Genomic DNA, 27,280 nt, shown 5'->3' on the forward strand with positions numbered 1-27,280 from the left:
GATTCCTCAAAAGATTAAAAATAGACCTATCACGTCATCCAGCAATGCCACCATTGGATATATATATCCAAAAAATATGAAATCAGTTTGGTGAAGATGTATATGTACTCCCAGGTTCACTGAAGCATTATTCACAATAGCCAAGATATAGAATCAACCTGTGTCCATGAACAGATCAATGGATAAAGAAAAGGTAGTATATATACATAATGGAATACTGTTCACCCTTGAAAAAGAAAATCCTGTCATTTTTGACAACATAGATCAACCTGGAGAACATTATGCTAATTAAAATAAGCCAGGTACAAAAAGACAAATACCACGTGATTTCACTTATATGTGGAGTGTAAAAGTCAAACTCAGAAACAAAGAATAAAATGGTAGTTATCAGAGGCTGGGGGTGAGTGAGAGGATTGGGGAGATGTTGGTCAAATGACATAAAATTTTTTTAGATAGGAGCAATAAGTTTAAGAGATTTATATTACATCTTGGTGGCTACTGTTAATAACAATATATTGTATAATTGAATATTGATAAAAGTAGGTTTTAAATGTTCTTGCCCCAAGAAAACAATAAGTATTTTAGGATAGGCATATAATTTAGCCGTTGCATAGTCTGTACATATATCAAATATGTTACAAACCATAAACATGTACAATTTATACTTGTCAATTAAAAAATAAAATTAACAAAATACAAACATATACATACAATATATATTATATATGAATGTACTCTATATATCATAGTAGATATGTTTGTACAGGCACTCTAAATTTCTTAGTAGGCAGGCATCATATTTCATAACTAGTTTTAGCTTAACAAGTACCTAGCACACTAATCTCTCATTAAATTCTTATTAAATAATTATAAGTGAATATATTTAAGATGGATAAATGAATGTGTTCAAGATACTAAAGTAATGGGATTAATTTCATAAGACATCAATTGAAATCAATATTATTAGCAAAGAGTCACAGTTTGTGTATCTAATATTCATTTAGTTCATTTCTCCAGCATCCATCAAATAGGCCTCATACATATTACTAAATGCTGAAGATATCAAATGAGCTAATCATTAGTGTTGTTCATCAGATATTTTTGGTTTTCCTTCTTCTTTGCACTTGCTAGGATTATGCTTCTCCAATCTCTTAAATTAGGCATGGTCATGCAACTTACTTTGACCAACAAAATGTGAAAATAAGTAACATTGAATATTTCTTAACAGAAGCACTTAGGAAGCAGTGTTCAGTTTGCCACCTTTCTCTCCCTTTTGCTCTGGCAATTTATGATGACGCTAATCATAAAGCCTTCTTGAATGTGAACAGTATGGAATAGAGCCCCTGCCTACCTGACATGGCACATGCTACATGGCTTTCTGATGATACACGATTTCTCCTCTGTAAATTAGAGACAATAAGACCAACCTCATAAGGATGCTGTGAAGATTTAATGCACTTAACAAAGTGATTGGCACATAATGAGTGTGCAAAACATGATTTTTATAATTATTACTAGTAATACTACATAGGTCATAATAATTTCATTGATGGAGAGAATAATAGGTTGGGCAGTGGGGATGGGCACAGCTAACCTAGAGGAGAAGTCAGGAAAGAACACTACAGGCTGAAGTGACCTGCGAACTCCTCTGGGCTGTCAGAACAGAGATGCCCTGGGGATGTGAAAGATTCTGTAATACTGACCTTTCCAATTCGCATCCCCTTATGTTTTCAGTCTTTAAAGATTAAGGAGAATCTAAGTTTACTCATCAAATCTATAAATAGAGTGAGGGCATAAGCTAATTCAGGCCTGCAAAGCAGAGGCCTGCAAAGCAGAGGCAAGGGACAATTAGCAGGGCTTCAAGTACAACCATCATATGTAAAGGCTGCCTTGTCCCTGGTGAATAAAGTACATTTCAAACTCTGCTGAATACATTTTTGTAGTATGAGAATTGGTCCATCTAAGTGCTTATGGGTGTATTTTTATGCCTTTCAATGCAATATCCTAGTGCGGATTCGGGATATATTGGAATAGGAATGAAAGAATGAACATGACTTGCAACTCTGATCTCAGTACCCTATATTAGGATGTATACTCTTTTGGCGACATCACCTCCTAAATTCCTGGTTCTGGGCATAGCAAGTTAACAAGAAAGGTCCTCTAAATTATATGATTATCTTTTTATCTTCTTTCTCCAAACATGGGGAGAGAAAAGAGTGAGAGAACAACTCTGTGCTCTATTCGCCATGCATCATTAAATGCATTTTTTGTAAGCAACCACCAGTTGTCTTCTACACACTGAGGCAGGCTATGACTGAGGCTATAGACTGCCTCAGATAATGTTTCAAAGTTATCACTTGTTTTGTGGGCAAAATCACCCCTCTAAACTTCAGTTTTCTCATCTGAAAATGAAGAATAATAAGTATACCCTCTTCACAGAGATACAGGAAAAATGAAATGAGCTAGCCATGCTCATAATCTCCATAAATGTTAAACTTACTTAACTCAAATGGCTGTGAGTTGTCAAGTCATCATGTGGTATTACATACAGTGTTTAATTATAAGATTTCCATTTAAGAGTTAAGGACAGAGTAAATGGAATTCTCTTACATTGCTGACAAAAATCTAAAATGGTATAGCCACTTTGGAGAACAGTTTGACAGTGTCTTGTAAGTTAACATACACTTGCCATATGACCCAACAGTTCCACTCCTAGGTATTTACTAGGGAGAAATGAAAATTATATGCCTTCACAAAGACATGGCTTCAATATTCATAACAGGTTTATTCATAATAGACAAAAGCTAGACACAATAAAATGGCCATCACCTGGTAAATGAATAAACAAGTCATGGTAAATCCATAAGGTGGAGCACCAGTCACAAATAAAAAGGAATCAACTACTGATACATGCAAGCACAAACAAATCTCAAAAAATTATGCTAAGTGAAAGAAGTCAAACAAAAATTACATATTAGATTATTTCATTTACTTAACATTCTAGAAAGGGCAACATAGAGATAAAACAGACATCATTGATTATCATGGGGTCTAATGAGGAAAGGAGAAGGAGGTTGGCTACAAGAGATAGTAGAGAACTCTTTTGGGTGATAGAAGTGTTCTTATTTTTACTATGGTTGTGGCTACAGGACTGTGTATATTTGCTAAAGCACCTCTAACCATACACTTAAAATGGGTGAATTTTATTGTATGTAGATTATATCTTAATCTGAAAAAAAAAAAAAAGCAGTTATAATGGAAAACTAGGTAGTAAGAACACCAGAAACTAGTCAAGAATTGCAACCCAGAAAATAATTCCAGAAAGGAGAAAGCCAGAACTTGGATGTTGAGTGTTCAGCCTCCCTGTTTGCAGTAGTAGACACTGGACATTTGAGCCTATCATTAAGATTTGGTGATAGCAAACTAAGTCAAGATGTGAATTAAAAGAACAACCTTTAGGACACCTTCAGTTGCAAGGTTATTAGAATAATTTTGGAAGTTCCTTCTCTAATTTCTGTATGTGTGTCTGAGAACTAAGATTTGTCCAAACATTTCAAGATCTGTTTTTAAAATAGCTTGTTTCCCTCCAGAAACATTTTTTCCCTATTGAGACAGCTTCTACCTTTACAGCTAGTTTTGAAGTATTATAATCTGATGCATTTTTATCCAAAGTGATGAAATAACATGACTTTCTTTATTTTATTTTTTTTAAAAAAGGAGAAACTCAAAAGGAAGAATGCCTGAAGCAAGCCTTTTGTGCATGCTTGTTTTTCTTATTTACATATTTTATTGGGCTGCCTTGACAAAGAAAGCCAGCATTTTAAGATATTATAACATTTTAAATGAAAAGACACATACTGTTAAATAGCTGTAAATCTTGGCATTTAAATTCGTTCTTAAAATCAGCACGCAAAAATCAGATACACTAATGGTCAGTCCACAGTTGTAAGATTGGACTTACAATCTTACGTGATAAATCAAAATAAGCGCATATGAAGGTTAAGATATTGTTTTTATACTTTTTTTCCCTTTTCTCATCTATGAGGTACCGTTCAGATTATGTTTCCTTTGGTGGGTGGATAACATGGTGAATGAAGACACGTTTTCTTTAATTATTTTTCTGCCTAAGGCTTGTATCAACTTCAACTTGGTTAGCTCTTTATTTCAGGAGGTTTTGTTTTGTCTTTTTCTTGTTTTCAGAATCACCTGATGCTGACAATATTGCATCACTGTATTAATAATGACGACATTCACTCAAGTGCGTTCTTACATTCAACCAAACATTTTGGAGTGCCTTTCTAATGTAACATTTCAAGTAGGGTAAAAGACCATTTTTTCATTTTTCTTTTTCTTTTTTATTTGTGACGGAGTCTCCACTCTGTCACCCAGGCCGGAGTGCATTGATGCAGTCGTGGCTCACTGCAGCCTCGACCTTCTGGGCTCAAAGGATCCTCCTGCCTCAGCCTCCTGAGTAGCTAGGACCGCAGTGGTGCACCACCACACTCAGCTATTTTTCTTTTTTTTTTTTTTTTTAGAGACAGAGTCTTTCTGTGTTGCCCAGGCTGGTCTCGAACTGTTGGGCTCAAGCCATCCCCTGCCTCAGTCTCCCAAAGTGCTGGGATTATAGACGTGAGCCACCATGCTTGGCCTGTTTACCTAAAATTTTCTACTCAGTCATGTGGTAAACCAAGCCTTGAACTCAAGTCTTCTGACACCTTGCCCTGTTGCCCTACCACACTTGCCTTTCTTTATAAGACAATATCCCTGCTCCCTAGTAAGATGAAAATTGGACAATTGAATGTGGATGTGAGGTTGTCATGCTTTCTCCACCCAGGTCTCATGGAATGAAGTCAGATAGAGTGTTAAAAGAGTCCAGATTGGTGGCCCTATGACAGTTCCATCATGAACAGGCCTGACCCTGACTTACAATGTGTAATGTACAGTGTTATGTACTCTTATGTAGAGTTGGTGGGAATCCTACCTGGATTATTTATGGAACCCTAGGAAAAGCCTTGTGAATCTCCAGTTTCCCTCCCACTGCCCTCACTTCCCACCATCACTCTATGCCAAAATTCTCTAGTAACTCTGTTATTTGGGTGAATGTATCAAAGTGACCCACTAAATATAGTCATTATCTATATTGAAAGAAAAGTTCTAGTATGTTTATTCATTTATTTAGCAAATATATATTGAGCACCTATTATGTGCCAGACAATTTCCTAGGAACTAGAGATATAGTAATGAATGAAACGAAGTCCTGCCACAGAGACTGTAATCATTCTCATTGATACTACTACAGATTCCCTTCTGAAATAGGGAAATTTGTGAGGCCCTTGGGAATCTATGTTGAATGAGGTAAGTAGCTGATGGAAGAAGGTGGTATCTCCTCAGAGAGTAGGCCTAGGGCAGGTTCCTACTACGTAGTACCAGGAAAACTGGAAATTGGGCATCCTGAGAATATGCTAGGAAGTTTGGACCTTCTGCAATGGGAGGAAATGTCTTTTTTGAAATCGTGTAGCTGGATATCCCCACAGGACTAAGTAATGATTCTGGAGTAGAGAGGAGAAATATGAATCTCAGGGCACAGCGTTTATTTCTTGGGTGGTCTGTGGGACAGCTGGAGGGTCCCTGCTGATCTCAGCTGGGCTTACTCATGCTTCCTCAGGTTGGCTGGGTGGAAGTCACCTGTGCTAGGCTTGGCAAGGCCAGGCCTTCAAGCTGCAGATTGGGCGCAGATTTGTTCCGTGTGTTTCAGGTTTGTCTCACGGTAATGGCAGTCAAGAAGTCAAGCTCCAATGCAGAAGCACATCTTTTTTTCTTTTTTTCATTTTCTTTTTTGAGACAGAGTCTCACTTTGTCACCAAGGCTGGACTACAGTGGTGCGATCTCAGCTCACTTCAACCTTTGCCTCCTGGGTTCAAGGGATTATCCTTCCTCAGCCTCCCAAAGGAGCTGTAATTAACAGGTGCATGCCACCACACCCAGCTAATGTTTTGTATTTTTAGTAGAGACTGGTTTTCCGTATGTAGCCAGGCTGGTCTTGAACTCCTGACCTCAAGCCATCCACCCACGTTAACTTCCCAAAGTTCTGGAATTACAGGTGTGAGCCACCTCACCTGGTCAAGGAGCACATTTTAAGCCCTTTCTTGTGTTATTTGCTAACATCGTATTGTCCAAGGCAAGTCACGTGGCAAGGCCCAGTTCACATGGCAGGAAATGAACACACCTTGGCTACTGTGAGGTTAAAGCAAATGGCATAGCTAAACTTGGTAACAAAGAAGTGGGACTGTGGGGTGGAGGTAAAAATGAGTATTTTTGAACAATACTTGAAACAGAGGGGGAAAAGGTGTTAAGAGTAGAGAAGTAGATCCATTGATGTAAATTGTTTTTGAAAGCATGTTAACATTCTGACTTATTTCTCATTATTTTTCCATTACTTCATATCCTCCCATTACCACTGTACTTTTCCCTTTCAGAATTAGTTTCTTTCCTATATATAAAAACATACTTACCTATTAGAATAACAGTACATTGAAATAGCTTAATTTAGTGACTTCCAGCTGACTCTCCAGGATTCTCGAACCACTTAGGACTGAGTTTTCAATGAGGAAGAAAGCCAAAGCAAATGCACCTGCTCTTCTGTTGCGACCACTGAGTTGCAGCAGCTCTAATAAGTACATGAGAATTACAGCTCTGAGACTATTTTCATGCTTCTCCCCAGCCAAAGAGACTGAATTAAAGGAGTGTTGCTTTTTACCTTTAGAGTTTTAAACTATCTATGCCTATAGAAGAGTTAAAGAGGGTTAGAACATAGTGATGGACAATTTCCACTAATTTATCTAATTTTTAAAGCAGTAGGAGTAGATGAGACTTTCATGGTTTTTTTTTTTTTTTTTTTTTTTTTTTGCCTTTTTAGGTATGTTTTTAATTAAAATAATTTTTAAAGCCTTTGGTATGAGATGTTGCTGTTAGAAACTGCAGCTAATGCCCAGGATTTGTTAGAAAATAAATGTCCTTTTCCTTAACATAAGATATATGATATAAGACTTATTTTGGTTCTACATAGAATGTAGATAAAGCCTTTCAAAATATCATTTTTAGGATTTTCCCAGCAATAAATGTTAATATAATCTTAAGTAATATTTTCTGAGAAATGTTGAATGCAAATTTACCTTTCAAATAATCTACATAACAGGTAATGCTTTTTAGCATACAGTACCATGGTTTGGACTTTTCCTGAACTCTGCTTTAAAGCTCCTTTAAGATTTTCATGTATATGAAACAGTTCATCTTGATGCAAAATTTTCCTACATAAACCTATTTCTTAGCTTTAACTATATTTACATTTATCCTTCTGATTCCAACATAGTATAAAGAAGTAAATTATTTTCTTTGAAAAAGTGTATTAATTATTTGACTTCCATAGTTGTTTATTGGAATTATTGCTTTCCAAAGCACATTAAATTATATTCTACTGGCATGAAGGATGACATATCCTTAAATTAGTAGAATTTTGACTTTTTCGAGTCTATTAGTAATTTTTTTCTTTTATTTTTCACTTTTTTATTGAAATATAACTTATAAAATAAAATGCACAGATCTGAAGTGCTTAGTCTGATTAGTGTTCACATTTGCATGAACTGTGTTGCCACAATTCAAACCAAGCTATAAAACATCACAATACCACCCCTCAGCACGCGCGCACACACACACATGCGCGTGCACACACACACCTAGAGGCAACTACTTTCTGATTCTTGTCATCATTGATTACTTTTTGCCTATTCTTAGGCTTTATAAAAATTGAATTATATAGTAAGAACTCTTGTGTCTGGCTTCTTTGCTCTAAAAATATTTGAAATACATCCATATCATTGCATATGTTAAAATATATTTTATTCCATGAATATGCCATGTTTTTTTTTCAGTTAGTTATTCTATTGATGGACACCTGGATTATCACTAATTTTAAGCTATTATGAATAAGACTGCTATGAACATTCTATGGACTTTTTTTTTTTTGGTGAGACAGAGTCTCGCTGTATCACCCAGGCTGGAGTGCAGTGGCGTGATCTCAGCTCACTGCAACCTCTGCCTCCCAGTTTCAAGCAATTCTCTTGCTTCAGCCTCCTGAGTAGCTGGGTTTACAGGCACCAGCCACCGTGCTTGGCTAATTTGTATTTTTAGTAGAAACGGAGTTTCACCATGTTGGCCAGGCTGGTCTCGAACTCCTGACCTCAGGTGATCCACCATCTCAGCCTCCCAAAGTGCTGGGATTACAGGCATGAGCCACCGTGCCCAACCTATGAACATTCTGGTACAAATCATTTTGTAGACCTATATTTTTATTTCTCTTGGGTAAATATTGAGAAATCAATTCCTAAGTCATAAGATAGGTTGCTTTGTTATTGATTTATAGTAATTCTTTATGTATTCTGGATTCAAGTCCTATCTATGTACATATATGTAATGTATATGTATATGTACATAGGTACCTAATTATAAGTAATTTATATTTAAGATATGTAATGCAAATATTTCCTCTGTGTCTAGGAGTGCATATTTATAATTTTAATAGTGTCTTTTGGGGAAAATTATTAGGATTTTGATAAAGTTTAGTATTTAAATTTTTACTTTTAGGGAAAGATCAGTAATTCTTAAGTACTTTGTGTCAAAACTAAAAGATTACTTCTAAAGTAAGGGGGTTATTTTGAGTTACATAGCAGCAAACTATGGGTGATTTGAATTGATAAAGACAGTGTCATATTTACTGTTTCTTGCCAATGTTTTGATTGGCTAATTTACTACTTAATGTTATATGTAAGAGGAAAAGGCAGCAAAGTTTTTCAATAAGATAATTATGTAATTTTAGAGACAATGTCTCACAAAATTTCTCTATAGGTAAAAGAAGATATAGTTATTTGCCTAAAAAATACACATATGAAATGTATATATGAACAGTAAAAATGTTTAATTTGTAATATTTCCACTCTACTGTTAGCATGATATATGTAGTCTTCTTACTGCAAGGATTAAATTTTCCCACATATCTAATTTAGGAAATACAGAAGTACTTTAGGATTTTAAGATTGTTGTATTGTTAGGTTTAATCTTTCTCTTTCTTTCTCTCTTTCTTTCCACAATTCTATTTTTCTTCTCTCGACAGGATTTCACATAAGGCATTAATATAATATAAATTGAAACTTACAACCAAGAAGAAATTGATATTATAAACATGTTTGCTATGTAAACAGAGTTATTATAGTAAACTTTAAGTTTTGCTCTGAGCTTCCTTTGATCCCCAACCAAAACAAATCATGATAAACATTTGTAATATAAGAAGAATATCGTTTTTCTTGGTGTTAGATTTTGAAAAATAATAATGTGGAGTTTATTAGAATGGAATCAAAGTGATGTAATAGTCAGCGACTTCACCACTATTTTACAGTAAAGACAGAAACCGACTTCATGCAGCTATTTCTTGTATCGACCTCTCATAAAAGCTGAAGGCATAACATTAAAATGCAGTTCAGGGAAAGCTCTTTTATGACGGACTATGATAATGTGGCCCAAGTTATGGAGTCCTCTTGTGGTTTAGCTTCCTCTAAGGAAAGGACTCATTTCATCTAGTTGAGTGAATGAATGGCTCATTCTTCAACAGCAGTTCCCAAACACCTACCTGAACACACTAGAGTCACCCAGGAGAGCTAATAATATGAAAATTTCTGAGTCCAAATCTCAGCTCTGTAGGTCCAAGCTGAGACCCAAAGAAGTCTTCCCTTTAAAAGCTTCTTTAGATATTTCTGATGGATAGCCAGGTTTGGAAGCCATTCATAGATAATTTGCCCTGAATTTCATTTCTGTCAGTTGGTCTTTTCATATGATCTGGTTAGTAGAGAGGGTTGTAAAATCTGCATTTGTATTGGACCTAGAGTAAAAATATTGCACAACGGGAGTCAACTTTTAAGAAAGTTATTAACCAAAAACTTCTCTAGAGTAGTTAGGTCTCTGGAATATATGCTTAGTGAGAGACAGTTGATGGACTGGTGAAAAACAGAAGTGAAGAGAGGATAAAGGGGAAACAGGACCACTAAATTTAAATATATGCAGAGATGTTCTTTTAGAAAAGCAACAAACTTACTCTATGCAGCTTTTCAAGAGCAAAGTTATAGGAGTGATGTATGAAAGTTACATAAAGGCAGATTTCAGTAAGCATTTTGAAAATAATATTCCAATAGTAAGGAATTTTTAACATTAGAGTTAGATATCCCAAGGCTGATGAATTATCTGTAGTTTTAGGTTTGCCTACAGTAGAAGCATGAATGCTAACGAACAAGTCAATGGCTTTGACAAAAGTGGTGACAGATTTCAGTCTTAGAGTTTGAAACACTCTGATGTTTTTCTATATGCATGAATCTATAAATAAGTACATGCAAAGTAAATGCCAGGGTTAATTAGAACTCTGGAAGTGACAATGAAGAGCAAGGTGAATATTAGTTATACGTGATAATATAATTAAAATTATTTTACAACCCTCAAGAACACTAAATGACGTGACAGTGTATATACATATTAAAAGTATAATAAACTAAAATTTTATTATATAAAATAAATATATTTTATATTTAACATTTTAGGGTAAAAAGAGTCAGCCTTTATTATATTATTAATTCAAGATTCCTATGCTCGATCTTGTTATTTTTATCTATATTTGGATATAATTAAATTTTAATTAAAAATTAATTTAAGCAACTTCAAGGAAATAAAATGGTTTAGTAATAAAATAAGAGCTCAGCTTGTGAATCTAATGCTGTGGCAACTTACACAGGGCAGAGCTGTGTAAAGGCTTTATCAAGATGTTATTATTTAATCTGCTTACCACATAGAGTTGCTGTGAGGAACAAATGAGTTAATGCATACAAAGAGCTTAAACAAGTCCCTATCATAAGTGCTCAGTAAATGTAAGTTATTATTATTGCTACTGTTGATGAATAGAATGACTTGTTTTTGGTTGGTGATCATAACATTTGTCATGGTACGTGGCACAGAGCAGGTTTCCTGTATTTGTTCATTGATTACATTCAATCACTATGTAAAGATTCGATGTCATAATCATCAGGGTTTCCCAGAGAAGCTGTGGAGCACACTACCATTTCATGTACTTCCAATGTAAACATTTCTTGAATGTTTTCCCAGTAGTTGGACTGTTGCTATTAAACAAATTCTCTTATGCTTATATAAGAACGCATGTTTCCTGAAGAAGTCAGTGGTGGATAAATGAGAGTACATAGCCTGTACTTATTTCTGGAGTTCATTACATTTGAGTTTTGAAAGGACTAAAAATTAAAGGAATGGGAGAAGGGGTCAGGTAATTTGAGGTAAGAAAAGTAGAATATGGAAGGGAGATCAAAGTGACAAAATGATGTTCTAAAAATGTGACGTAGATTTATCTGACTTAGGTAATAAACTATATTAGGAATTATGAATTTTTGGTAGATACAGATTTAATACATGACAGGTAATGGGAGATGAAGTCTTGAAATGACAATTCAGGAATAATTAGCTCAGGTGAGGCCACAAAAATGACAGCCCTATCAGGTCAAGGAGGAAAGCAGATGTCTTGGAGCATGTTCACCTTTGTCAGTGAGGAGTAAGAAATCCTATTTGCTAGATTAACTTTTCAAATGCCGTACTGTTCATCCATATTTTCCTAAATGTTTGCTCATATGTCCATCAGTTTGGATGAAGGAGATGAAAAAGTTATTTACAAGATTTATTTGCCTTTCTCACTCTACATGTAAAAGACAGAGAAAGAAGCAATCATATTCCAGTATTAAAGTTGCCATGTAAGTGTCAAATTGATTTGGTTTCCTTTTTTTTTTTTTTTTTTTTTTTTTGGTCATATTTTAGGAAAAAGAGGCCCATGACCTCTTGACAAAATAAAGAAATATTCATTCACAATAGAAAATGAAAGGTGTGTATTTCTCACATGGCACTTTAATATTTTTCCAAAAGTAAAAGCCCATGTAATAATACATTTTCATATATAATTGGCTCCAGTTGTCTCTAACTTTGTAGGCAGGTGAATCACTTGAAAAAATAGTTGCAATTAATTGAAAGTAGTGCCTGAAATGGTTCATTAATGCTTTTCCAAGTTTCATTTTCCCATTTTATTTTAGCTATTTAAAATCCACTTAAATCCCACCAAGGAAGAACCATTGTGGGACCTCTCAGTAGATATGTGTTTAGCTATTGGGCTCCCAGATGAGGGAGGAAAATTAATGCTTTGTGGAGAAAAGACATACTTAGATACATAGAAGTACCTAAAAAACACTATTCAAAGAGCTGTGGTTTTGTGATACAAATAGAAAACAGAAAACTCTTAGTTGTAAAATAGCTCTGGCAATTATCCTTACAAATGGCATCAATTTCCCCGTCTGCTACCAAATTTCATTTTTTTTATCCTGAACATTTAAAGTGTGGACAACAGTTATCTGACAACTATCTCTTACTCTTTTACGACATTGCAGTAGGCAAGGGGATGTGAATTAAAGACTAATGCTTGCAACTCGAAATATTCTATTGTAATTTTGTGGCTCCTGCTACAACTTGAGTGACAATGAAATAATTTATTTGCTCAACACAAAATACTTCACAGATATCAGGTAATTTTGAAATGATGAACTGTGCTTCTAAGAAGAAACTATGGTATTTCACAAGTAAATTTTGTAATTTGGGTGGCATTACCCTTTTTTTTAACTCACAAAGCACCAGTGATAATATATGATATGTGACTATGTGACATAACCAAAAGCATGTGGGATTTGGAGCATGGTTCCAGGCCCACTTTAGGCGCCAGAAATCTTAGCTGGTGTTATTAACTGTTGTTTTGCTGTCTTCTTGTTTGCTTTTCATATCTAAATAGGTTTACATTTCTTGACATTCATCTTGTTTTGCTGAAGTGATTTTTCAAGTTAATTAAGACCATTTTTAGTTATTTGCCTCTCTTTGAGAAAGTTAATATACCTGTTTAAGTTGATCTTATTGCCTACTGAACAGTCTCTCACCTCTCTCTCAATGAAGTTAGTGATTGTTTCTTACGACGGAGGGACTACACACAGCCTGGCTTGGGACAAAGCCAGCAGGTGAGACTAGTGGTTTTCAGTTGGGCTGTAAGACATAAATTAGCTGTGAGGGGTGTTGGAATTCTTTACTAGTAGAAATGGAAATACTAAAAGCTATGAACAATTTCATCTTTAAGATAACCTATGTTAGTTCCTAGATTATTCCTGTAATACTGTCATTCTCACTTTTTCATCAATATGTTTTCTTTAGTTGAAAAGAAAATGACTGGGACTTTTGTTTATACAACTGAAACCCATGATGATGTTTCACACAGAAGCACTTTCTGTCATGGGTCATGGAACAAAACAGGCTGAATCTATGGATCCAGATTATGTTTCCTACCTTGCTGGAGATATTAGACGTCCTTGTAGTTTTTCTCATGTCCTCTCTAATTACTGCAGATTGTCATTCCCAAATTAGTTTTCTTTTTTTAAAAAAACTCACTCTAAATCTAAAAGACTAACCCTTCTAAGCAGGCTTCAGATGTGTTTACCTAAATATTCAAGTAGACATGGGTTAGTGAGAAAGAAAGAAAGAGAGTCAGTTAGAGTTAGAAGCCTGGCAGAGTCTGCCCCACCCAGGCCTGCCCAACAGTGCTTCCTGTAGAGAAGCTGGGTACTCAAGAAAAAGTGAAAAAAAAATTTTTTTTTTGCATCCAACAAGCCAAAGAGGAAACTGCCAATTTCTTCCTGCAGAAGACACAAGGACCCCACGAAATAGTGAAAACATAACTATTAGTGAATGATAGGTGGGAAGAGAGAGTCCTCTCAGTTGTCTCCCCTCTTCCCCACCTCTGGTACAGGTACAGGTGGGAAAGAAGTATCGAGCCAAAGTTTCTGCCTCTAGGAACTGAGTTAGAAATACGTGAAGAGATAGAGAAATAATTTTCATTCTCTAAACCTTTCCAAAATGAATCTATTGCAGCATTGTCCTGCATGGATCTTTCTGGGAGAAAATGGAGATGGCCATTATGGTCAAATGAAAGGTGACATTTTGAGAAATAATTCCCTATGTGTTTATTTCATGTAATCCCTGTTTACCTCCTCAGCAACTTTGTTTCCTCACTAAACTCTTCTCCTCTTCTCTCCCTCTTCCCCTTCTTCACCCTACCACTTGCTTTCACTTCCCCTTCTCTCTTCTCTTTCTGTATCTTTAACTTCTCCCTTTCCCATGGGTAATTACTCACCTAGAATTATACCCGTAAGTAAAAAAGACCATCTTCCCTTCATTATACCCTCTTTTCTCAGTTTGACTTTCATCTATGCTTTAGCAATTATCTTCATTCTCTCTTTATTTTCACATCAACCTACTTCTCAGCCCACTGCAGTTCCACTTGAGCTTCACCTCTTTCTCCTTCTGGAGAGTTCAAAGCATGATTTTAGACCTCATCTTATTTGATACCTCCTTCTGATACACTGACTATTGCTTCCTCTTCTGGAAATTCCTTACTTCTCGGTGGATAGGTTTTGTTTTGTTCTGCTATCATATGGAATGAACAGGTTTTCCTTTGCAGGTTTAGTGGCAGGAAATTTCTGGCATTCTAAGTTTTTCTAAAGTTATGTTGGATTTGCAGGCAGCACATCGTTTTTGGAGAATGAATGCTGGTTAGTAAGTAGAAAAAAAAGCAAATAGGAGAATGAATATGTAGGGAATGGTAGCAGATATAAATCCATAAGTAAGTAAAGTAAGTATAACATTTTAAGAATTGCTGGATGGAGAAATAAACTGATTGTGTTAACAGAAAATAATAGCTTGAGCAAAAAGAGGTTAATGGGACATGTTGCCAAAATATTGGAAACAATATGAGAAACTTATAGAATCAAGCCTGTTTGTATGCTGGAGATCTAAAGGATGATAAAGGGGTGGATTTCAATGATTAAGAAGACCGGAAACTTGACTTCTTACCTATTATTTTCTTTTCTTGTCAGTCTTTGAAAAATTTGATTTCCAAAATTTAAAATCTCCCATTAATCTCTGTAGTGAATCTTTAGTTTGTTATCACCTTTATTTTAGAATCCTAGCCTTTTCATATTGTTTTGTGAATAATTTCCTGGTCTCTTCAGGGGAAGGTCAACATTTCTCATCACTAACTGTGAAAAATGGCCAGCTGGTTTCCCTTGTCTTATAATTAGGAACCTACTTCACCTATCTTCCATACCTTTTGAAAGTAAAAATTACTCATAAACTCCTGAATCTTCCCTGAATGCACACTGGTGGTGTAACAGGACCTGATGGTTTGCGATTAGTATATCTGGCTTTTTGAAATGTCAACATTCACTTTTCCCTTCTGGTGTAGAATTTTCACTCTTCCATCTTCATCTTATGGGTAACAGTCATCGTGCTCATTTGTTCACTGATAATTGACATGAATATACAAATTTCTATATAAAATGAGTTTTAAAATAATATTCTTCAGCTTTTCCTCTTTTAGGGTTTGTGAATGGAAATGAGGTCACTTTTAAAGACCTTCTTTAAAATATATATTTGAAGATATTTTTATCAATTGCATTCTACTTGTCTTGCAAATGAATCTTTTGTCTTTTTACCTTTCTTTATTTTTTTATTATAGAAACCCTTTCTCTATGTACCAGATAATTTGTTTTGAATTTCTCATTTTGCAGTATTCCAGTTTTGCCATTGGTCTTAAGGTCACTTTACCCTTCTAGTTTAGCCAGCTCAATATTCTGATGTCACCATTGTTCTGCTGTTATGTAATATTTCATGAATATGATCTGGTAATACTAGAATAATGTTTAAAGGACACTGAATTATGTTGGATGATTTGAATACTTTCAGAAATATGCCTATATCAGGAAATCAATGATATCAAAACATGTCTGAGGATGCTGGACTCTGTAACTTCATAGTTGATGTTTATCAGTTTCCATTCATCTTTTAAGTATTAAAGACAGATGGCTGCCTGGAATGGTGGAAAGCATGTTAGTTTTAATACCAAACCAACCTTGATTAAAATCCTGACTTCTTACGGTATCAACATTTGCCATTTATCGTTGGAAAATTAATTTAACGTCTTAGATCCATAGTTTCTTCATCAGCCAAGTAGGAAAATCATATCCCCTGGCAGAGTGGTATGAAGAATGCGTGAGATATGCTGTGGGTATTTTGGTACGTGATAGGTATCAAATAAATAGAAGTTCTTCTTATTTTCCTACCCTCTTCAGAAAAAATCAGAAAAAAAGGATGAATTTTCTCTCTCTACTATTAAGAAATTTCCCCATATATAATTATTTTAGTGTTTTATTTGATAAAATATTGGTACACCAGATGTTAAATAGTATTTTACTGGTTCAAAGCAGTAATAGTATTTCACTGGTTCAAAGCAGTATATTAAAGAGTCCTTTCCACTACATAAGTCATATTCTATGAAATACTCTTTTTCTTGTTCAGAAAGAGAGTGAACCATACTCAAACCATATGAACACAAATTTAGTGAAGTTAGTCAAATCATAAAACTTGTTGGTCATTTATATTTTATAAATATTGTATAGAAACTTGCTATGACAAAAACTATTACCTAGACTCTGTTTTAAATCACTGTATTTTACCGTATTAAATTAGTTACTCAAGCTTGAAATCCATAGATTTTCATTCTTTGTTTCTTCTTTTTTGTACAAATATGTGGTGAGTTGCTATCACATGTAAGACACTGTTCTAGGCTCTTGGCATATGTCAGTGATCCAAACAGACAAAGATCTTTGATCTTGAGAAGTTCATATTTCAGCAGTAGGAGACAGTACATCTCAGAAAATAGTAGAGCAACGTGAAGCGTGCATGGAAATATCTGGATGTGGTGAGGGGAGCAGATTGTAGTAGTAAGTAGGATAATTAGAGTAGGAACCATCAAAAACTTGACCATTGAGCAAAGACTTTAAAGAAGTAAGGGGTTTAGTCATACCAGTATTGGGAAGAGCTATCCAGACAGAAGGAAAGGTTGGTGCAGAAATCTCAAGGCAGGAAAGGTAGACGCAGGGAGTAGTGCTGGGAGTTCTGATGCTATCCTAAGGACTCAGGCACTTGCTCGTGAGTAAAGTAGGGAACTATTGGGTAGAGGTGGCAGGACCTGATTTATATTTCAAAAGAGTCACTTTGGCTGTTGTGTTGAGAATAGACTCCAGGAGGAGAACAATAGTAAATGCTGGGTGACCAGTTAAAAATCTATGGTGAGAATTCAAATGAAAGACAATATTGGCTCAGGACAGGGTGGCAATAGTGGAGGGATTGATAAGTGGTCAAATTCTCCACAAATTTAGAAAATACATCCAGTCTGGTAGATAGGATACAGGATGTGAGAGAAAACAAGGAGTCAAATCTGAAGTTTTTCACCTGAACAGCTGGAGAAACGTAGTTATGATCAGCCAAGGTGGAGATGGCTGCTGGAGGATCAAGTTTGGGGGGAAAAAAAGATGAAAAGTTCCATTTTGGAAATGCTGATTTTGAGAGGTCTATTAAATACTGAAGTAAAAATGTCAGGAGGCAGTTAGATGTCTGACTGGAGCTAAGAAGAGAGAATCAGGCAGGAAATAGGAATTTTGCATGGATTTGGGGTACTTTATGGTTAATGTCATGTTGATGAATGGCATGAAGCACTGAATGGGGAGTGTAGAAGGAAAGATGGCCAGCTACAGAGTCCCTGAAGTAGTCTCTTCTTGTTTCTAGGTACTTTTAATCAGTAATCAGCAAATCAGAAAATTGTATATTTGAAAAACATTTCATTTTGTCAATCTTACATTATCTTAACTGCTCCTAAGGTCTCTTAGGACCAATGTGGACTACTACAATAACACTTGGGAAGTAGACACAAACACATGTATTTCTCCAACACTGTTTGGAGATAATTGTCTCCATTTATTATAGGAAAATTCAAAAACCATAACACTGAGAACAGAAATGTAAACGTGCTATAGTCTACTATTTGGCCGCTTCCTGCACAGTAACTAGTTTCCTGACATTAGTCATGAAAGATAAAACCATTTAAAGTTCAAATTCAGATAAAGTTTAACATAAAATAGTGGTGTTTTTTTGGGAGGGAGGGTAGAGGGTAGTGATTGCGGGCACCAAAATGGAAAGTCAAAAGAGAGAAGGTAATTATGTAAATTGTGTTTCTTGAAGGCATTTAGAATTTTTAATTCACATACTCTAAGTATCTGAAAGCACATTTAGTTCCTGTTTGGAGAGATGAAAGCCTTGCCATAGCTTCATCTGCAGGCTTGTGGCAACGTTAGTCTCTCCCGTGTGTACGTGCACTGAAGAGTGGAAGTGGCTGAGTGGGCAGTTGGCAACCATTCATCGCATTGATTGCAGCCATTCATAAAACCCAGCAGCGCTGAGGGTGGAGTCAGGAGGAGCATTCCCCTGAGGCGGTTGCAGAATGTCTTATTTGCATAAATCTTCAGTGATGCTTCAGTGATGAGGGAATGCTCACATTCAGTTAGAAGACTGGAAGAGCCCCAATCTGATAAAACTGAGTAATTAAAGACTTTGCAAAGAATAAGAGGTCAAACCCTTTGAATTCCTAGTCCCTCAATCCATGGTAATTCTGGGAAGTCAGCGTTGTGGCAGCATTTGTGGTCTCTTTATGTCTGGCTGAAGGAGTGAATTACACACGGAGACAAACACCTTAAAAGCTGCAACATACTGAAATATCATTGTTGTGTTTCTTAAAGTATGGGGTTTTATATTATTATACCAAGTCTAATGCATAGGAGATAGTGGAAATTGCTGAGGTTACACAGTTTCCATACGTTAAAACTGTCAAAACTGTTAAGGTTTTATCCCTTCAAACTGATGCAATTTAATTATAATTTTAAAGAAATGGTCATCTACACAAGCAAAAATCTTGTGAGTATACTTCTGATGTGTCTTACTCTGAGTGTAGGGTACTTTCTTCCTCTTCTTTCTTATATCTAGAAAAAATTTTAGCTAAAAAAAAAGTCAAATTAGAAAATGCAGGAATATCTATTGCTATGATTTAGAACCCCCCGAAATTGGGTAAATAATTATCAACCTGAAACAATTAGTTTCCTCCCTTTAAAACGCAGATTCAGTAGCTAGCTGCTTTGCTCTAGTCTTGAATATTTGTCCTGTGGCCAGGATATATCCTATTATGGAAAATGTGTTGTTTTCCTGTTTTATTCAAATTAATTCTAAATATGTTACTTTTGAATACTAATGTGTTTATTTTTATTATTCAATAAAACTTTGAAGTTCAAAAAATTGAATGAAATTTTTATCAGAAAGATTCTATAACATACATAGACAGAAACAGTATATCAACTTGTAATTTTAAACCAAAACCACTGGGACTTGAAATTAGACAAGAATTTTCTTACAAAGATAGAGCCCTTTTTAAATTGTTATTTTATTTTATTTTTTTTGTTTGAGATGGAGTCTCACTGTGTAGCCCAGGCTGGAGTGCAGTGGCACGATCTCAGCTCATTGCAACCTCTGCCTCCCGGGTTCAAGCAGTTCTCCTGCCGCAGCCTTCTGAGTAGCTGGGACTGCAGGCATGCACCACACACCTAGCCAAATTCTGTATTTTTTTAGTAAAGATGGGGTTTCACCATGTTGGCCAGCCTGGTCTCAAACTCCTGACCTCGACTGATTCACTGGCCTTAGCTTTCCAAAGTGATGTATTACAGGCGTGAGCCACCACGCCCAGCAGATAGGGCCTTTTAGTCAGAAAAAAAAAAAGTTTGCTTACAAACCTACCTTTAGTGTTGCTTAATACCTTATATTTGTTAGAAAATAGTTACTTCAGCACGTATTTTTAAAAAACTATTAAGTAGTAGATTTGTTTTCTTTGAAAGCTTTGTATGAATACCTATGACTTGAGGGGAAAAAAAGAGATGAATTAAGGTTTCTCATAGATTTAATTCTTTAGCATTTTTCCAAGTTGGTGATATTTCAGATATTTTCACAAATCAGTGCATGTAGATTAAAAATGCTGCGGCCAGGCGCGATGACTCACACCTGTAATCTCAGCACTTTGGAAGGCCGAGGCAGGTGGATCACGAGGTCAGGAGACTGAGGCATCCCGGTTAACACGGTGAAACACCATCTCTACTAAAAATACAAAAAATTAACCAGGCATGGTGGTGGGCGCCTGTAGTCCCAGCTACTGAGGAGGCTGAGGCAGGAGAATGGCGTGAACCCGGGAGGCGGAGCTTGCAGTGAGAGGAGATCACACCACTGCACTCCAGCCTGGGCGACAGAGCAAGACTCTGTCTCAAAAAAAAAAAAAAAAAAAAAAAGGCATATGTGAGAATTGCTAAAGATTTTCGAATGCTATGAAGTTTCACTTGCTGGACTCTTTAGCTTGTGTAAGTTTGATTAAAATTTCAGAGCTCAGAAATCCTAGGACATTACACTTCCCTAGCAACTGCCTTCCTGAATGTTTTAAAGGCTGATGCATGATTGGCCTTCTTCCACAACACTGGGGAAAGAACACAAGGCTTTGTGGTTCCTGTGGATGTCGTTGACTCACATCTCTTGACCAATTCATTAAAAGTTTAGCATCAACTCTTGATGAACACCACTTTTTAAAATTTTTATCCCAAAGGGAAGGTGTGTTGAGGCTTTGAAATGGCACTGTTTTCTTTTCTTGTCACGTTACATATTGATTTGGAAGTCTTACTGACCTTGTTTGGAATGAGCAGTGTGTGTGTGCACGTTTCTGTGCGTTGTGTCCATGTTTTCCTGTATCATTTCTTTCAGAAGTGGAGAAATTTGCCATGCAGCTTTAAGCTCTGGGAAAAGAGTTTATCTACCACTGCTTCACCAGCGATCCACTTCTGGAATAACATGACTGGCCTTAAATATGAGCAGGGTAGTCAAATCTCCAAGAAGCCTCCATGAAAGCTCTTAAGAACCAGATTCATATTTGAAGCCTTCTGGATCCTAAGGGGCATTCCGTTTAGCAAAGACTAAGATGTGAGGTCTAAGTTTTATAACCAGGCCTTCTCTATTCAAAGCCATGTTTATTTTAAAGTTTTTGAGGAGAAGGAATATCTGAGCCATCCATGTCCATCCTCAGAGGGAGGTGTTTTCTGATTTCTGCCAATAAATGTCGCCAGTGCTCTGTAAGCCCTGTTTACATGAAAGTAGGAATATCTCTTCCTGCTGCCCTTTGGAGCTTTGTTATATTGTCTACCATCTACATTTATTTTGTGCTGGATGACTTATGGCACAAAGACATTTAATTACTTTTTTTCACATTTTGGAGTATCCTTTCTTATTTTACACACACGTATACACACACACACACACACACTTTTTATATATGAACCTTGTCTTTGATCTCTTCCTCCCTCTTAGCATGAGGAAATTTTGAACAAGGGGGATGCCTTGAGGCCTCTCAGATCTTTTTGCACAAAGACCTGTGTTGGTGATTGATGGTGTGAAACAAAAGTCCGTATTTTTTAGTAAAATAGCAAAAGCCACACAATATCCTGCTCAAAATTTAACATATCAACGCAACAGCTGTTCCTATTTTTAAGCTTTCAGACGTCTTCATATGGTCACGCCAAAGCTTTCAGTAGCTTTTCTGCTATGGGAAAAGCTGCTGACAATCATGTTATTGATGATAAAAGGAAAGTCAAATACAGAGACTAGCACAGATTTTATTTGGGTATAATTGAGCTTTTGGAAGCCTGAGTCAAAGATTTCCAACTCCAAAGGCTTTGCTGGGGCCCCAAGGTTAATATTGAAGGGGCTTGCAAAGACTTTCCCTTAGATTGTTTTTCAGTACCGTGTTTAATTTCTAGATATGTTCTACCCTTTTTATAATTAATAGTGCGTTGTGCTGTCTATCATGCGCCCCAGGTGTGTTGTCAGGGACATGGCGAAGCCTGCTGCCTGCAAAACACCAAGAAATGCTGAAAACCAGCCCCACCAGCCTTCACCGTGAGTATGGCATTGGTTTTATTGACTGAAAATGTCGTCTCTTACGCAGATCATGGTTACAGATTTATTCACATTGCATGTGAGAGTAGATACACTGTGGCTGCTCTTGTATATGTAATAAAAAGGCTACTGTTGAATTAGATACAATTAGCTGAGCTCTGGATTTAATATTTTTGTTAAGTGATGTTTCTAATACCATATTGAAAGGATTAAATTAGTTGGAGGAAGGGGACTGTTTTCTTAGGGCTCTAAAGTGACAGCAGTTCTTTTCTTGTTTGTTTGTTTGATTGTTTTAGATTTGGAATGCGTATGAGCTGAAACATAATACCTCAGGGAAGTAGGGAGGCAAGGTACAGACAGGCTGCCAAGTGGGGGCTAGTGTGTTTAAGGGAAATGCATAGGTAGTCCATTATCTAACCTTCAAGATACATTATTTAAAGGTAACTGACAATTTTTAAAAGTGGATTGTCAGCTGGGCGCAGTGGCTCATGCCTGTAATCCCAGCACTTTGGGAGGCCAAGGCGGGTAGATCACCTGAGGTATGGAGTTTGGGACCAGCCTGGCCAACATGGTGAAACCCCATCTGTACTAAAAACACAAAAATTAGCTGGGCGTGGTGGTGGCCATCTATAATCTCAGCTACTTGGGAGGCTGAGGCAGGAGAATCATCTGAACCTGCGAGGCAGAGATTGCAGTAAGCTGAGATCGTGCCACTGCACTCCAGCCTGGGCGACAGAGTGAGACCCTGTCTCAAAACAAAACCAAAAACAAAAACAAAAGTGGATTGTCCATCTAGTTTCATTTTTATTATTGAATTCTTAAGTGTAGATCTTAATGATTAGTTAAATGACCAACCAAAAGAGTCTCATTCACATTTGAAACTCAGAGTTGACTGATTTGATTTTTTCTCTACTCCCTGCTTTACCCTTAATTTGGTCATTGAAATGCTTATATTTTGTGTATTACATACAGTAACATATCATTTAAAATTATTTGTGTTTTAGGATATGAAATGTGGTAAATTTCAGGAGGTTTAATAGGTGTTATAGGTTTTACCTCAATAAGTATACTTGAATATCATCTTCTACATTTAATCAGTATTTTCCAAGGAATAAAAACAGTTTTGAATTAGCAATAGTAAAAATGATTGATAATTATATTTTAAAAAGTACAAACTTAAAAGAAGTACTTTAAATGATGTTGTCATTTTTCTTTTTTCTATAGATATTCTGACTGTATATAAAGCCATTTTTGTATGATGGAACTTTTTGGATAATTCACAGAAAACTTACATCCCAAGTTTTCATCTTATATTCTAGGAATTAGAAAACATTTCAGTTATTTTAGAATTGAAGTTCTTTGAGGAATTAACGTTGATTTTAAAATCTCTTTATATTCCACACATCGAGGTTTCATTTTAATTGGTCTCACCTATTCCAAATTTCATTTTAAATTAGACATTATTGAATATGAACTAGCATTTGCCATCCTCCAAAACAAGATGTTAGATAATTTTTCTCTTATTTTGTTTTCACTTTCCACAGACTTACAGCTGTGGGAATCTGTTGTCACTTTAATTGCACCTAGTGGAAACTTCCCTGTGGCTCTTTGAGTTTAGTGGCCAAGAGGAAGCAACTGTAGATTCTTTGGATCCTGCTTTTTGGCAATCTCTTGGCTCACTCAGTTCTTTTCTGTTTAAAATAATGAACCCCTCTGTCGGTGACTTGAAGAATTTAAAGTTTGCTTTCATTCCTTATGATAGCTGATTCTCTGTGGAGAGTAATGTTTGTGAATGGAACTCTCCGTAGCCACATAAATCCCTTTTTAAGTTAACATGGAAAGGACAAAAATAAATTGGAAGGGGATAATTGAGGACAGGCTTTAGTTTATAGATCAGTATTTTAAAATTTGTAATTTATGATTTTCAGTGGGTCTGAAAATCAATAGAGGCTAGTGACCAGACCTCTTTTAATATTTTTTAAAAAATAAAAGATAGTAGAAAATCTAGGCGTGCCTCCCAGGTTAGTATTTTAGGACAGAACTTAGATTTCTCTATATGGTAACTGTGTCAAAATACAAAATTTAATAAACAGTGCAGTTATTTATGAGGATTGCATTAATGGGTTTTAATTAGGAGAATGGCATAAGCAGATTTGCTTTATCAGTAGATGTATGTATATAGATAATATGTATTAATTGCTTTGAGAGAAGTAGGGAAAAGGGACTGTGAATGTGAAGTGGGCAAAACTAGAGACAAGTAAATCAATTAAGCTATTGCAATAGGTCAGGGAGAGATAATAAGGTCTTAACTTAGAGGAAGGAGTAATAGAGGTTATGGGAAGGAGACATTTCAAGAGCTAAGTGAGAAGTAAAATGGCCAGTGCTTGATTGCCAATTGAATATGGGTTGTAAGGAAAGAGTTTAGGGGGATTACCATATTAATGACTTGGGTGACTAAGAGCCGCTACCAAGAAGTTGAATTAAAATTGTAAACCAAAACTAGGCATAGATGGTGTATTAGTCTGTTTTCATGCTGCTGATAAAGACGTACCCAAGACTGGGCATTTTACAAAAGAAAGTTTATTGGACTTACAGTTCCACGTGGCTGGGGAGGTCTCACAATCATGCTGGAAGGTGAAAGGCGCAACTCACCTGGCAGCAGAGAAGAGAAGAGCTTGTGCAGGGAAACTCCCCCTTATATTACCATCAGATCTCATGAAACTTTTCACTGTCATGAGAACAGCATGGGAAAGACCTGCCCCCATGATTCAGTTACCTCCCACTGGGTCCCTCCCCTGATACATGGGAATTCAAAATGAGATTTGGGTTGGGAACACACCCAAACCATATCAGATGGACAGTGGTGAGTTCAGATTTTCATATAGTGATTTTGTAATACCTGTAAGCTATACAAGCATATATATCTAACAAGAGGTTGGCTCTGTGAACCTTTAGCACTCAGTTAACTGGGGAAATAGATGACATCACTAAAGGTTACATAGAAAAAAAAAGTAAGAGTGAACCCAAGGTAAAAGCAATGCTTAAGGAACGGGTAAATTATGAGGCCAACTCAGTCAAGAAGTAATAGTTAAAGAATCATAAGAACCAGAAGCCAAGGTAGTACAGGGATTCAAGGGGAATGCCCAACAGTGTTAAATGAAGCAGAAAATCAAGAAATAAGGGATGAAAGGTGTGCTTTGGTTTTGGTCACATAGAGGCTATTGGTGGCATTTACCATAGCATTTTCACATATAAGTGGGTGGAAATGGTGTGTTTCTGTAGGCTTGAGGAGGAAATGAGAAGTCAGGAAAAGGGGAGGGTAAATGTACATGACTTTTTCTAAAAGTTTAACTGAGTAGGGGAAAAGAAATAGAGAGATTGGTAGAGAGGAAGCAGGGCGATAGTACTCATATCACTTTATATATTCTATCATGCAAGTCTAGATTGATGGATACACATGTCAATATACTTTATATTTTTGATAACTATGTATATAAACTATCCAAGTGCTCCTTTTAAGTTATTATTAAAATGTCACTCAGTCATATTTTAAGCATGCCACCTGAGTTGTCATCATTTAATTGAAGTAATAAATATATCAAAATATTACTGGAGTTCAACAAATTGAGTCATATGCCTGCTATTCCTTGGGTATAAGATAGAAAAATGAGATATATAAATGAGATAGAATCTTTTTCTTAAGAGTTTCTTCTCAAGTTGGGGGAGGAGAGGATAGTTAGATAATCAAATAAAATAATACTCAATAATAAATACAATACTAAAAATGTGTTTAAAAAGAAAAAAATGATTTATTCTGTTTGGGCTTGATGTGGTCAGGGAAGGATTTATAGAGCCTGCAACAATAATATGGATTTTTTTTTTTTTTTTTTTTTTTTTTTGAGACAGAGTCTCGCTCTGCCACCCAGGCTGGAGTGCAGTGGTGCGATCTCGGCTCACTGCAACCTCTGCCTCCCAGGCTCAAGCGATTCTTCTGCCTCCCGAGTAGCTGGGATTACAGGCATGCACCACCACACCCAGCTAATTTTTGTATTTTTAGTAGAGACAGGGTTTCACCATGTTGATCAGGATGGTCTCAAACTCCTTACCTCGTGATCCGCCCCTCTCGGCCTCCCAAAGTGCTGGGATTATAGGCATGAGCCACTGCACCTGGCCAGTAATGTGGATTTTAAAGACTGAATAGTGTAGTAGGTATGCAAATTTGAGGTACAGTCTTCTAGAAGCAGAAAACAATTTCCCTGAGACCCAGAACTTCAGGTTGTGCTGGGTAATTTAAACCATATACTGACTACTGGAATCTCTATGCATTGTATTTTTCTCTACTTTGGTCTTGAGGTCTCTCTTGAGAGTTGCTATAAACTCTATCCCTGTGTCAGTGGGGCTCCAGCATGGTGGTCATGGATGTTCACAGTGTGCCTTTCATAGAATAGTTCTTCATCTTTGTGGACAACCTAATGCTGAAGTGCCTCACCCGTGACCAAATGCCCCTCTCAAAGGAAATTTGTTCATAATGGCAGACACCCCTGTGGCTCTTAGCTGTGTCCAGTTTATTTCTACCAAGATGTCAGGAGAGTTGTGTAGGACAGCCCTGGCTAGGAGGAGAGTTAGGTTCAGGTGTGTCAGTCAAGGGAGACACAGAGAAGGCAACACAGTAAAACACATGAAATAACAGAAGCAGCGTGTCACTGACAGATCCTAGCGAGAAGGGGTGGGCATGCCTCCAAGGGCCAACAGGAAGCTGGGATCTGTCTGAGAAATGTACATGCAACTAGCTGGTGGGGAGCAAGAAAGAGAGAGTGAGGGACTCACAGGCCAGAGCCTTTACTGGTGTCCAGACTGTTACCCACACAGGTTTACCTCATGGAGTTCTAATTGGTGAATGTAGAGCAAGCAGGGACTAGCTCAGTGGAGTCATGCTGTACTGAGGGGTGGTCCCTGTGGCATATCTGGGGAGGTGTTGGGCATCGGTGGGCAAGTCACATAGCTGTAACTAGCTGTCCCATGGGAAGCTGTCACCAGGAGGTAGTTGTATGAGGTAGATCTGGATTGATCATCTTAAGGAACAGGGAGGAGGCAGAGAACTGGCAGCTGGGCCAGTGGTGGCTAAGCTCTGCTTCTGGTATGAGAACCTTCAATTTATATTTAAAATGGATGCCAAGGTAACATAAAATTATAAGAATTCAGTGCAGTGTGTGTGTATGTGTGTATGTGGTTT

The 27,280-nt window shown here is 36.6% G+C and overlaps 1 protein-coding gene across 44 annotated transcripts in view; it reads left to right on the plus strand.

Moving 5' to 3' along the window:
- The window catches only part of RIMS1 (regulating synaptic membrane exocytosis 1), a 499,940-nt gene that overhangs the window by 59,165 nt on the left and 413,495 nt on the right, over positions 1 to 27,280 (plus strand). For 43 of the 44 annotated variants that reach the window (XM_008013531.3, XM_008013512.3, XM_073006134.1 and 40 more), the window contains exon 2: positions 21,967 to 22,047. The exons of the other annotated variant lie outside the window; for it this stretch is intronic. In XM_008013531.3, coding sequence (XP_008011722.1) covers positions 21,967 to 22,047 — 81 coding nt within the window. The remainder of the gene's footprint in view (positions 1 to 21,966; positions 22,048 to 27,280) is intronic. 44 annotated transcript variants of the gene reach the window in all.

This window comes from Chlorocebus sabaeus, chromosome 17 (genome assembly GCF_047675955.1).
Source record: "Chlorocebus sabaeus isolate Y175 chromosome 17, mChlSab1.0.hap1, whole genome shotgun sequence".
In the NCBI taxonomy this organism is placed as follows: domain Eukaryota; kingdom Metazoa; phylum Chordata; class Mammalia; order Primates; family Cercopithecidae; genus Chlorocebus; species Chlorocebus sabaeus.